Consider the following 13214-nt stretch of genomic DNA (forward strand, 5'->3'; position numbering starts at 1 on the left):
GGATCAATAATTTAGAAAGCCCTAATAATCGTAGCACATCTTTCCTTTTTGCAATTAGCTGCTGCGTGCATTTTGGTTCTTCTGTAACAAAGAGCATGACATAATCAACTTTTTAGTACCACTGCTGAAATTGACTTCCAGTCAGTAATTCAAATGCAATAAAGGAACAGCTGTGAATGTAATGGCTTGATAAAATGCTCTTCTGCTTTATATTTAGGATATTTCTTTTCGCACAACCATATGACACCTACTCTGGGCTAATTGCATTGTAATCCACTTCATTACCTGAGTTATGAAGGCAGAAGATGAGCTATTTTGTAAGCATTATTTTACCTAGTACTGAACACTCTTATGTGTTGGGATCATTTGTACCAGCAGAGATTTGTTTGAGAGTACTGCATATATTGGAGGAAGTTTTCAGCACCATCCTGAGTAGCATTATTAAAAACCATTTATCTTAGGCTTTTGGTTTGTTTGTTTTTTTAAGATCAAGCATAAGTAACGTAAGGGAGAACTTGTCTGTGAACACAATATAGCGTTCTTTGCAGAAACAAGTAACATTAAGTATCCTCCTGAGGCACAAATAAGACCTAATATATAAGAACTTCTAATATAATTATAAGTGTGTGTGTGTGTGTGTGTGTGTGAAAGGGAGAAGGAGGGAGGAACCACACCAAATCACCTCAAACTGAGAATCACAATCTGGAAATGTTAATCCAAACTTGTATTAAAGGTGTTGCCTTTAAGAGAAACAATAAAATATGTGAAGTTGAGATTTAAATGACCCAGTATACATATATGAATGGCGCCCTTTATTGACTAGAAGCATAGCGGTGTAATCCTATACATGTCTACTCAGAAGTACTTCATAGTGAGTTCATTGGGACTTACACCCAGGTAAAAATGTATAGAGTTACAGTCGAACATTGCTTTGCTCTATAAATACCCAAAAAGTTAACTTGTGCATTATGGGTGCCTCCAACCGTAAGAATTTTATGAGAGTGATTCAATCGCCTGTCAGAACTTTCGGTTTCCACATTGAAAGTGAATTAAAGTTCTTTGTCACCCTAGTAAAAGAACTCCACTAAAAAAACAAAATAAAACTGAACTTCTTGCTGTTTAAGATGGGGGAGCACATTAATAAGTCTGGGATGAAGATATGACTAATGGAATGATGTGTAAACACCATGCAAGCAAATCAGGATGATTACTTATTGTCGTATAACTTGGGGACCTTTCCAACTCTGTGATTCTGATTCTTTGAAATATTTTTAAATGCATGTTTGATAGCTATAGTAGAAATACTCGTTAGTACCATTTGTTCGATTTGGAGGCAGGCTCCTAAATCTTTCTGGATGCACCGGAGTGAGCAGAATAGTGAGAAACATCTGCTAGCCAGGAGAAATTATAGGGATCTGTAGACAAAGTGGAAGTCCAGATTACATGATTATCTTGAATCAAGACCCTTGATACTGATGGCTGGTTTCATTGGATCTCTTTTCAAAAAAAAGTGGCAGAATAGTTTGAATTGTAGAGTTGGAAGGGAATATTCATCCTTTCCCACTTCTACTTTATATGCACACTTTCCTTAATAAAATATATTTCTGTGTGGACTGGTAGATGAACGTTTTTTTTAAAAGACACGGTTATGTATACCAGTAATTTGAGATGTGTACCTGTGGGATACTGAAAGAACAAGTAACCGAGAATCAAATAATTCTGTTTGGAAGGGTACCTGAGGGCCACCTAGTCCAATCCTCTGCAGTGCTGGACTTTCAACTAAAGCATCCCTGACAGATGACCATCCAATCTCTGCTTAAAAACATCCCATGAAGGAGAGTCCACCACCTTCTGAGGGAGACCGCTCTACTGTCAAATAGCTTACCATCAGAAAGTTCTTCCTGAAGTTTAGTTGGAATCTCCTTTCTTGTAGCTTGAATCCATTGGTTTGAGTTCTACCCTCTGGAGAAGGAGAAAACAAGCTTGCTCCATCTTCCATGTGACTGTCTAGAGCTCAGCCTACACTCGAGTAGGACCCTGGTAGAGACACGTGCCAAACTGGCATGTTCTCTCCCTCCTGGTTCATCGTTCAGGAGCTTCAAAAGCTTTCTTCAGCCTGAACATCACAGCAACCGATGCCAACAGACATCGGCACACTTAGGGATCCGCAGAGTCTGCGCAGTTCGTGTGACAGACCTCAGCAGCTCAGCATTTTGGCTAATCTACTTTATTTACATATAAACACACACGGAGCATGCATCATGTCTCCCTCTCTCTCTAGCATCAGACAGCAAAGAGAAAAAGTACAAAGGACAATAGTCCCACTTCACGGAACACAGTAACACAAACATCCTGTCTTCATCACTTCCCACTCTGTGGAGTCAAAACATATACCGTCATGTGAAAGACAACAATCCCATGACTGCAGTCATGGAGCAGGAATTCTAACAGTGACACCCGTTTAGATAGATCTCCTCTCAGTCTCCTCTTATCCAGGCTAAACTTATTTGAATGTGTACTACCTGGTGTAGTTCATTGTATTTTCACATGTTATCTTCCATGGAAAACAGAAGTGCACATTATCCATCCAGCATTATGTTGGCAGGTATGTTTCCAGGATATTGCCGTGACACTGTTTGCTTAATTTTTTACTATTAATATTCTACAATATTGTGCTGCATTTTCCCTTTCCCTTAAAAAGACTTTTTTTTACTATAAGAAGGGAGGAAAGACAACTGGCATAGCTATGTAATTACACTATTGGTAGATGTATTCTTCTTGAAAGATAGAAAAAAAATAATATCGTGAGAGAGAAATTATGTAATATATGAAGAAGCTGTATGTGTTTTACAATTTATATATATATAAGGATGTATATATGCTGAGACTTAGAAATATTTCTTTAAGGGTTCCTCTTTTTTATTATAAGGACTGTTCGAAGTACATTTAAAAGTTAATTTCAAAGGGGAAATGTTTGCTTTAAAAAAATTGTAGTTTATAAAACAAGACAACCAGATACAAGACAGCCTTGGCAAAAGTGATATAACAGGAATACACAAAGAGAAAAGATTCTGGGGGAAAGTATGCATTTATTCTCTTCGTTTAGGTGGCAGAAGTGAAGCCAAGGTCCTTTGGGACCTTCTTTATATCTCCTGTAAAGAAAAGAAGTTTTGATTAGGTAACATAGTTCTTTTATCTTCCATAAGTAAACCTCTACCAGTGTGAGGAATCCAATTAGAGACTACTGTAGAGACATAAATTGATCCAGTCAAGAGAGAAATATCGAATGCCTTAAATTTTTTGAAGTATGAAATGGACTGGAGGCAAATCGTCAAGGATGTAGGAATGTTCTAGATTTAGATGAAGTGAGCAAAATACCAAGGGACCGTCGTAAGAAAATATTTCAATACTCTGCTGTGCTTTTTGTTGTTGTTATTTAAAAAATTGATATCTCTTTTGACAATAACCATACAACAAATTGGATTTCTGGGATTTACATTTTCTTGAGACCCTTAAACCTTTGATTTAGGTGGTGCTGTGTGGTATTGTTTAGATATAATGCTTGTGTTGTTGCCCAATTTATAATCAACACAAGATATCCATGATAAAATTCTAGCATACATGTGTGGATCTTTCAGGGGCTTAAGCTCCCATCTTACTGTAATAATAATAATAATAAAACTTTTATTTATATCCCACCCTCCCCAGCCGAAGTCATGCTCAGGGCAGCTAACATCAGATACATAACATTGATATAAAATCAAACAATAATTAAATTACCTCCTAAAAACATGTCAAAATCAAATTAAAGTCTAATTAGATGGCTTTCCGCAGGGTAAGTGTTGGGAACAGTAAGTGTTCATCAGCCCAACTGTTTACGTTGATCTTATATGGGCCTGTGAGAATGCTGGGAGGCCTCTTTCATATTCTTATACAAAAAGGAAAGGGGAGTCAGACTGAACCCCGACCAAAGGCCTGGCGGAGCAACTCTGTCTTGCAGGCCCTGCAGAAACATGTCAAATCCCGCAGGGCCCTAGTCTCTTGTGACAGAGTGTTCCACCAGGCCAAGGGGCCAAGGCTGAAAAGGCCATGGCCCTGGTCAAAGCCAGCCTAATCTCTCTGAGGCCCGGGATCGCCAAGGTGTTATTATTTGCAGACTGTAAGGTCCTTCGTGGGGCGTACCAGAAGAGGCGGTCCCGTAGGTACAAGGGTCCTAGGCCGTATAGGGCTTTAAAGGTTAAAACCAGCACCTTAAACCTGATCCTGTACTCCACCGGGAGCCAGTGCAGCTGGTATAGCACTGGATGAATGTGATCCTGTGGCAAAGACCCCGTGAGGAGTCTTGTTGTGGCATTCAGCACCCGCTGGAGTTTCTGGGTCAGTTTCAAGGGCAGCCCCGCGTAGAGCGAGTTACAATAATCAAGCATGGACCATTGCGTGGATACAGTGGCTAGGTCGGGGTGAGAGATAATAGGCTGGGATAGTTGTGTAATAATAATTAAATTATTGCTCTCTACTATGTATTTGAAAAAAATTGTTTGAACTCACATCTAGCAAAACCCAGAGCTAGCACCCAGGGTGCACATATGATGTAGGAGTGGTTTGACATTAATGATGGCACCAGTGCTGATAAATGCTTCACAGAGCAGAGATGTGCGCTGCCACTTCCAGCTGTTGTGAGGTTGAGACGGGCAGTTAGCTTATGGGCTCAAAGTGCAGAGGAGGCACTTCTGAAACACTTAGATCCTAAGAATTAACTGACGTGACCTTTGACTCACTTCTTAGGCAATGCAAGATTCAAGTAAAATTGAACAGGTGGATTTTTTGATCAGTTGCAACTAATGTGAATATTTTTTAAAGTGCTATTTCGAGTCTCCTAGTGAATAATCCGAACTGGAGGGAAATATACTTAACCCTAAGAAGCAAAGAAAATACCAGGAACATGTGGGGGGGAGGAAATAACATTTGTATAAGTACAATATACAGAAATGCAATACGTGACTATGTTTATGATCTTTACCTCATGCACTACAAAAGCATGCTCAAAGTTAAGGTTTAGCGAAGGCCAGATAGAGGGAAGCAATCACTATCAAGTTTGATGAGTTCAATCTGGGAAATGTCTGATGATCCGCACTGCAGTAGATTGAATGCAGAAAAGCATTCTGTTTTAAGTCCCAATTATAACCTTTTCTTTCTGTTTGGGTAGGATCGCCGCTTTAATGACGAGATTGACAAACTGACTGGATACAAGACCAAGTCACTGCTTTGCATGCCCATAAGAAACAGTGAGGGAGAAATTCTTGGCGTTGCCCAAGCGATAAATAAAACACCTGGAGGTGCTCCTTTCACCGATGATGATGAAAAAGTAAGATATTTTTTCCTTTTTGCTTGGCAGTATGGATAACATCTTACATAGCTGTTTGTACCTTGATTCCCATAAAACAAATGCATCGTTCTATTTGTAATCAAGTATTTTTTTTGTATTGTTCAGATGACATGCCATTATTCCACATATCTTTAAGAATCAGTACATTTATTAAGTAATCTGTCTCCCTCTGCTCTGTATTATGTAAAACTCTTGGTGAAGTTGTTATTCCATATTTTGAGACAAAGCTCACAATACAATTATCACTAAAACCGCAGTGACTTCTTTGACATTTCCTTCTTATATGAGACAATATATCCAACCATTTATTTGTTGTATTTGCTATACTGTCATCACTGGAAAGCTCTCGATTGGTGGCTATCATTTTGCAAGACTTCTAGGCTGCCCAGTTTTTGTTTTGTTTTTAAAAGATACCTGCCTTATGATGACCTTTTTCTCTTCAGGGACAACTTTAGCCTCATCACTGCCTAAGGTGAGTCACAAATGTCAGTGTATTGAATGGCTGGCTCATTTCCTACAGGGAGGTGCCATTTTCCCCATTTTCATCTGCAAGCAGAGTATTTTCTCACCAATCTGTATGCAACACAGAACACACGGTATCTAGAGATGCTCATTTCCCAAACAACTTAATGTGGTGAATGCGTAACCATATAGGCGACATCTGCTTAAACGCAAAGGAGAATTTCACATTTTCTGGAAATGCGCTGGATTTATGTTTGTCCCTATGGGTGTTGGTAAAATTCTTGCCATGTTGATGGATGCTAAGTATGCCTACTTTGATAAGTGGTCATTTGTATTCGGCTTCAGTTATGCTACTGAAGTGATCAGACTGAATTAATTGAAATCATTAACAACATGAATGTCTTTTTTCACTACTCTTTTGGTTAAATATTCCCTACCCATTACACTTGACTACATCCAAAACAGGCAGCAGTAGGCTCAACACCAGTCTGGATTTTTAAAATCCTGCTTTGAAATGTAATATTGTCTGGTACAAGGGCTCAGGCACCAGGTGTTTGGTTTCAATTTCAACTGTGTGTAAAGTTATCTTATATTTTGGCCATTGCTATAATCTTTAAATTTCAAAAGGTAAGTACAATTACAGGGGGAAATGAAGTTTAACGGTTTGTTGTTGATTTATGGTCAAGTACAACTTGTTTCTTCTAATCCATTCACACTTTTAACTGGCAAAATCTATTTTCTTTCAGCAAAGCCAGAATGCATCTAATTTTGTGTGTTGATATGTATACCTGAATTAGTTAATAAACGTCAGTTAACACACTGCATGCTCATTAAATTAGCTATCTCTACTTGCCTATTAATAGCTATACACAGCAATCTGTAATCGCACATAAGAAAAATCTCTGCAGTTGGTTTTTATGACTAAAGCAGTCTCCTAGCAGACTCCCTTTGCTTGTAGTGTGTGGGTGTAAGGGGGAAGAAATCAGCCTTCATTCTTGTGTCAACAGTGTGGGGTGTGCAAGAAAGGTGGTGGGAAGCTAATATCTAGAGAATGAGATTATAAAGAGGAGAGAATAAAAGTGATGGATGGAAAATTCAGAGAAAGAATCAAGGTGGAAATGGAAGCCCCACAGGAAAAGGGTGGTAGGTAAAGGAGAAGAACGGAAGAATGATAATCGGGAGTCGTAGTCTGTAATGAGACGAGAGAGGACAGTACATAAGCGCAAGATGCTGAAGGGGATAAAAAGACAAATAGGATTCAATTTAAAGAAAGAAAAAGGAAGGGGGAGAATAAGAATATTGAAACGACGTGCACAAGAAAGTATGTGCTTCCACCAGAACCAGGAGAAGAAAAAGGAGGAGAAGAAGAGAGGGAGAATGGGAGAAATAAGGTGAGCCATAGGAAAGTATGGCTGCCCATGAGAGGAAAGCCTTAAAAAATAATAACACACATAAAAGGGAAATCAAACATTGTTAGCATTACTGAAGGGATTTTTGAAAGGAAACAATATTATAGAGAAACGTAGCTTTATACATGTGCCGAGCATGTGAAAGAAATTGAAACACACTGTAGGTACAGCTGTGTTCTCCCAGGTGAGCGTTCCCAAGATGTAACTTCTCTGCTGACAAAGTTTGTAGTGTTGAGGGAAGTGCTAAATGCTGCCCTCACTGGTATCTGTTAAGGAGAAGAAGCCCATTCCCCCACTGAAATTCTTACACCGATTATCACGTGATTAGGTGAGTGAGTGGAAATTCAGGAAGCCAGCAGGCAGCTAGTTGCGAACTTCCAAAAAAGGAGCAAATGACTTAAAAATGCAATCCTAGAGGCACTTCAGTAGTTTAACACTGTAGTATTGTTGCTGGGTGGGTATATTTTTCCTTCATGAATGCATTAATTAGTAAGCCTTTCCCAGATGCAGAGTTTGCAGAATATATACTCATGCTCATGGAGATTGAACAAGTTTCCAGATATTATTGTTCAGTTTCCTGGCAGTAGAGGATTCCTTGCACCTTTGGAATAAAAGCATATAAACTAAAAACGCAGCAAACAACAGACACATACTTTTAACTTTGTGCATTGCTTTAGTCAGAGCAATGAAGAGAGAGCTAAATAGCATGATTAAATAAGGCGAGGGGGCTAGCATATTGATTCATCTGCAAATTAAATTATTGTTTTTAATTAGAAGTACACAGTGGCAATATGCATGTACTTAGGTCTTAAAAGAAATGCTTTAATAACAAATAAAATATTTAGCAGCGTGCCGTTGTTCAAGTCCATGCATATAATCACATTAGTGGTGCTTATAAACTGGCAAACTGCATGTATTTCACAGGTCCAGGTTTTCTGTGTCTCCATTTTTTGTGTAATCTAGGGCTTCAATGCTATGTACGCAAGTCCCAGTGAACTCAGATTAATATGTAGAGGATTTGATTGCATGACAACCATGCTAAATTATAGCATTAATTATGATTGCAAAAGTCACACATAGTGAATGGTTTTCCAGTGTGTGGCTAATTTATTTTACTTTTTTTTTAACCCAGAGAGTTCGGGGGGGGGGGTGCAGTTCAAGGAGATTAATACAGCACAGAAATTAGAGTTGAATCCAGCATCCTTTTTCTCACAATGGCCAGCCAGATGCCAGCGAGAAGGTCCACGCAGAGCATACACCTGCCACAGGCCTTGGAGTGATAAGCAAGGGCCCCCTCCCCCCACCCAGGACCACCTGCTTTTTTGTTTGAGTTTGTAGCGTTATTCTAACAAGACTCCCGACCCAGGCCTCAGACAAGCTCTGTGGTAAATCCACAAGCAGGACCCAGATACAAGAGCACTCTGCTTCCCATGTTTTCCATCAATTTGTATTCAGAAGCATTACTGCTTCTGACCGTGGAGGCAGCGCATAGCCATCATGGCTAGTAGCCACTGATAACCTTATCTTCCAAGGGAATTTGTCTAATCCTCTTTTAATATCATCTAAGCTGGTAGCCGGGACGCGGGTGGCGCTGTGGGTTAAACCACAGCGTCTAGGACTTGCCGATCAGAAGGTCGGCGGTTCGAATCCCCGCGACAGGGTGAGCTCCCGTTGCTCGGTCCCTCCTCCTGCCAACCTAGCAGTTCAAAAGCACATCAAAGTGCAAGTAGATAAATAGGTACCGCTCCGGAGGGAAGGTAAATGGCATTTCCGTGTGCTGCTCTGGTTTCGCCAGAAGCGGCTTAGTCATGTTGGCCACATGACCCGGAAGCTGTACGCCGGCTCCCTCGGCCAATGAACCGAGATGAGCGCCGCAACCCCAGAGTCGGCCACGACTGGACCTAATGATTAGGGGTCCCTTTACCTTTACCTTTAAGCTGGTAGCCATCACTCCCATCACTGGGAGAAAGTTCCATAGTTTATGCATTGCATGAAGAAGTCCTTTTCTTTTATCTGTCCTGAATCTCCCAACATTCAGCTGTGTTGGATGTCCATGCATCATTTTATAAACTTCTGTCACGGGACCTTTTACTTGCTTTTTCACTAAACTGAACTTCAGCTCAACTAAATTAAGCTGAACTAAAGCTAAACAACTCAGTAGCTCAGTCTCTTTCCTCAACTAGCATCGTTGATTAAGATAGTGTCTAGGACATAACCCATGTCCTTTGTTGGTGTTTGGAACGAAACAGTTTGTCTGCAGCTGCCTGTATCGTTTAATTTGTGTGGGTGGAATATACATAAGCTTAAAGCCTCCAAGAAGACTTGAAAGGAAGAAGAGGCTGGGTGGTTGGGATGAGTTTAATTCTGTATCCTACCCTTACTTTCTAGTCTCTTAAGTAATGTGTGTCTTTTACCCTGGGCTAATCATGCAGCACTGGAGAAGAGTAACCGCATCACGTACACTGAGTAAACAATTTGTCAAATTAAGCTACACATGATAATTTCAATATATTGTATGTGTGTTATTGTTGGAAATGTGGGTGTTACTTTGCATTGTTTTTGAAAAAGCAGTAAAAAAAAAAATTCGAAAATGCAATTTCCCACCCTATCATTATTACTTACTTTCCCATCACTGTTTTTGTTTGCTTGCTGTGCACCCCACTGTGACCAGACAAGTGTTAACATCTGTTTACACATCCCTTAAAAACTACCACAAAATGGTCACGCCATTGGAACTCTTTTCAGTGGGGCTGGGTGGGCAGGGGAATTCCATTGCTGTCCTTTCTTTAAAGTGTTTAGCACAACTTATCAACTACATATAGAATCGTGGGCCAATTCAGTATAGAGTACTGTTTATTTACTTGTATATTGTATGAGCTTGCAGTTATCCGTGTCTGTTAATTTAACAGAGAGCTTCATTCCTAATGTGGAGTCCTGACAGGTATTTTCTGACATTATGAGTTACGGATAATAACACCAGCAGGTAATGATGTCAGTACAATAGCCTGTGATCTGTGATGTCTTTTTAACCTTCAGGGGTTTTTTACTTCTTTGTTTTTCTCTCAGACAAAAGCTTGTACCATATGGAGACTTGCCGTGCCATTGTAATGTCTGCTGTTCACTTATAAGTGGAGCAGTTTTGGAGCAAACAGCTTCATATGTATGACACAAACACAATTGTTAATCTGCCACCGGGTTCCAACCGCGCTGTCGAGGCTCCACCTTTCAGCCCAGTAGAACTCTGTCCTATTCTGCCCAACAAATTCAAACCGCAAAACTCCTTTTAGCTGACTCTGTTCATTCTAAGCTCTGGTATTGCATTCTGAATGGTAAAAAAGTTAAAGGTAAAGGACCCCTGGACGGTTAAGTCCAGTAAAAGGCGACTATGAGGTGCAGCATTCATCTTGCTTCAGGCTTCTGGCACAACGGAACACAATGATGAAATCCAGAGCGCACGGAAATGCCGTTTACCTTCGTGCTGCAGTGGTACCTATTAATCTACTTACACTGGTATGCTTTCAAACTGATAGGTTGGCAGAAGCTGGGACAGAGCAACGGGAGCTCACCCCATTGTGCTGATTCGAACCGCCAGCCTTCCAATCAGCAAGCCCAAGAGGTTCAGTGGTTTAGACCACAGCGCCACCCACTCCCAAATGGTAGATTGCAGGATACAGACCAATTAATTATTTTCATTAAGTTCCTTACCACCTACCAAGTTGGCTAGCCAGAACCTTTATAATGGGACCATTCACGGAAAGACAAACAAATTCTCCATGTAATTGATCAGGCTTGAATAAATCCTGCCCTTGTGTAATCGTAGGTTGTGTACTAAGCTGGAGGTATTAAAGATTTATTTTTTGTCTCCGAGCCTACCCTTTATGCCTTTCTGCTTCTGACAAATACTGTAAAATCTTTATTTTGGAGCATAAACATTCTGTCTTGCCATCACCAAAAGTTAATGTATGGCATCTTTGTTCCCACTGAAATGCGTGTTGGGTTCTGCATACCCAAATGTAAGGAGGACTTTAGATTAAGAGTGGATGAGGCAGTGACTAGTAATTGCACGTCAAACATCAATTCAAACAGCCCCTCATGGAACTTTACTTAACCAAAGACAATGGTAAAAGCAATCATAGTTGAACTACTAAATTGATTAAAGTGAACAATACGGTATTGGTAAGCAATAAGCAAGGAAGTGGAGTTGCTTCTCTCCTAGAGTTCCCAAGAGAACTAGTGAAAGTAATTACTTAATACTTATTAAGTTCTGAACTAGCCCTTTGAAAGGGGGGGGGGGGATATTGATTTCCCATTTTCAGCATACCAAAGTAATTTGTAATGCATTTACAACCGTTCTTACAACTTCCTCAACAAGACAGTAAATAGTCTTGCCTCCGCAGCATTGCAATCAAGAAACCTCGGTTTGTTAGCTTCTTCTCAACTATTTGCCCTAGTTTTCACTGACGTAATAGATGAAACCTACAGGAAATCATTCCGTTCAAATAGTCTCATCAGATCATCAGCTGCATTTACTAACAATGTTGGAACAACAAGAAACTGGTTATTTTTGTTATCTAATTATTTTCGAAGCACTACCAAGCAATGGAAATCATGCTAGATTTCTCTTTGATAGTTGTACTGTTTTGTTTGCAGAAAGGATTACCGCAGAAGTATGGGCATAATTTAATTGGTTGGTATTTAGTTGAATCGGCACATTGCACAGTGGGTTCCAAGAGTTTTCAGACTCATACACGATGTCTAGTAAGAAGTGAAGTCCATGAAATCATGAATGGTGTGGGAAGAGAAATAAGGAACAATAGATTACTATTGTTAAACAATATTGTTAAATTTATACAGTATTGAAGCAAGAGAGGATTTATCTGCATCAAATTTAAAACATGTTTGTTTGCTTTTTTAACATAACACAGTTCATCTCTGGAACTGTCCACCACCAAAAAATATTCAACACTACATATGCATTCCAAAACGACTCCACAAATTCATTAACTGTTATTTAATGAGTAACAAGTTGTTTAGAATGTTTCTTTACTGTCATAGGCTGGATACCAGTAGAGTCTAGGGTGCAGTGTGAGATTGCTTCTAAATAGGATTTTGTTTCAGGAGAGAATAGTTGTGGAATTGCATATCAGGGCTATGTAATACTTTTGCTGCTTGTAGTTAAACTAGATGAGTGACCCAGTTTCCCCCAGTGATTGTATTCCTAAACCCTAAACCACTTGATGCTTCCTTCTAGAGACCCAAACTTGGGTCTCCATCTGTTTTGGGACTACAACTCCCATCATCCCTAGCTAGCAAGACCAGTGGTCAGGGATGATGGGAATTGTAGTCCTAAAACAGATGGAGACCCAAGTTTGGGAAACAATGTTCTAGAGACTTAGATCTAATACATCTGGTTCTAAATGGTAAGAACATTGTATTTTGCAGCTTGGTTCTGCTATAAATCAGTTGGTATAATGAGATATGTATTGTAAAGCACATGGTTCAGTAAAAGAAGTGCTAGAAAAATTTATAGTAGGAATATTTGTAGGATAAAGGTTATCCAAAATAGTACTGAAGACCAGGAGTCGGGTGTTGGCTGAGACATTGCTGTGAACTGAACAAGTCATTTAACATTTTCTTCTTTTTGTGTTCCCTGCATATACAAACAGACATAATAAATCTCACTCTTGGATATCACTAGTGTTAAATTATTGTTGGCATCCAGCTGTCTCGGGAGACAATGGAAGACTGTGCCTTCAGAGGTAAAGTCAAAGTGTTGGAGATTTACAGCACCTGTTGTGGCAGTAAAGACCGATAGGGGAGAGACATGTTTTATTTCAGGTGGGTGTTTGGTTTGTAGGTGTAGATGTTTGGTTTGGCTGCTACCGGGGCACCATGACATTTCTTCTCTCTGCTTTCCTCCCAGTATTATTTATGCTGGTGATATGAAGTATTTTGAA

General features: G+C 39.8%; 1 protein-coding gene and 1 long non-coding RNA gene across 10 annotated transcripts in view; one reads left to right on the top strand and one right to left on the bottom strand.

The window, feature by feature from the left end:
- Nucleotides 1–13214, top strand: part of PDE11A (phosphodiesterase 11A) — a 155276-nt gene that overhangs the window by 24357 nt on the left and 117705 nt on the right. For 6 of the 9 annotated variants that reach the window (XR_014157889.1, XM_081867570.1, XM_081867575.1 and 3 more), the window contains exon 2: nucleotides 5207–5365. Coding sequence is in view for 8 of the 9 variants with exons in the window: in XM_081867570.1 (XP_081723696.1) it covers nucleotides 5207–5365 (159 nt within the window). In the remaining variant the exon portion in view is untranslated. Of the gene's footprint in view, nucleotides 1–2290; nucleotides 2606–3371; nucleotides 3391–4119; nucleotides 4141–5206; nucleotides 5366–13214 lie in introns of those variants that run through there. The other 3 variants (XM_081867580.1, XM_081867581.1, XM_081867579.1) reach the window with 3 other exon arrangements.
- LOC309335826 lies at nucleotides 3070–4020 on the bottom strand. Its single transcript, XR_014153753.1, has 2 exons — nucleotides 3781–4020; nucleotides 3070–3152 (listed from the first exon to the last, which is right to left on the bottom strand). It is a non-coding gene; the product is annotated as an uncharacterized lncRNA (long non-coding RNA).

The sequence above is a fragment of the Podarcis erhardii genome (genome assembly GCF_964252035.2).
Source record: "Podarcis erhardii genome assembly, chromosome: 1".
NCBI lineage: Eukaryota > Metazoa > Chordata > Lepidosauria > Squamata > Lacertidae > Podarcis > Podarcis erhardii.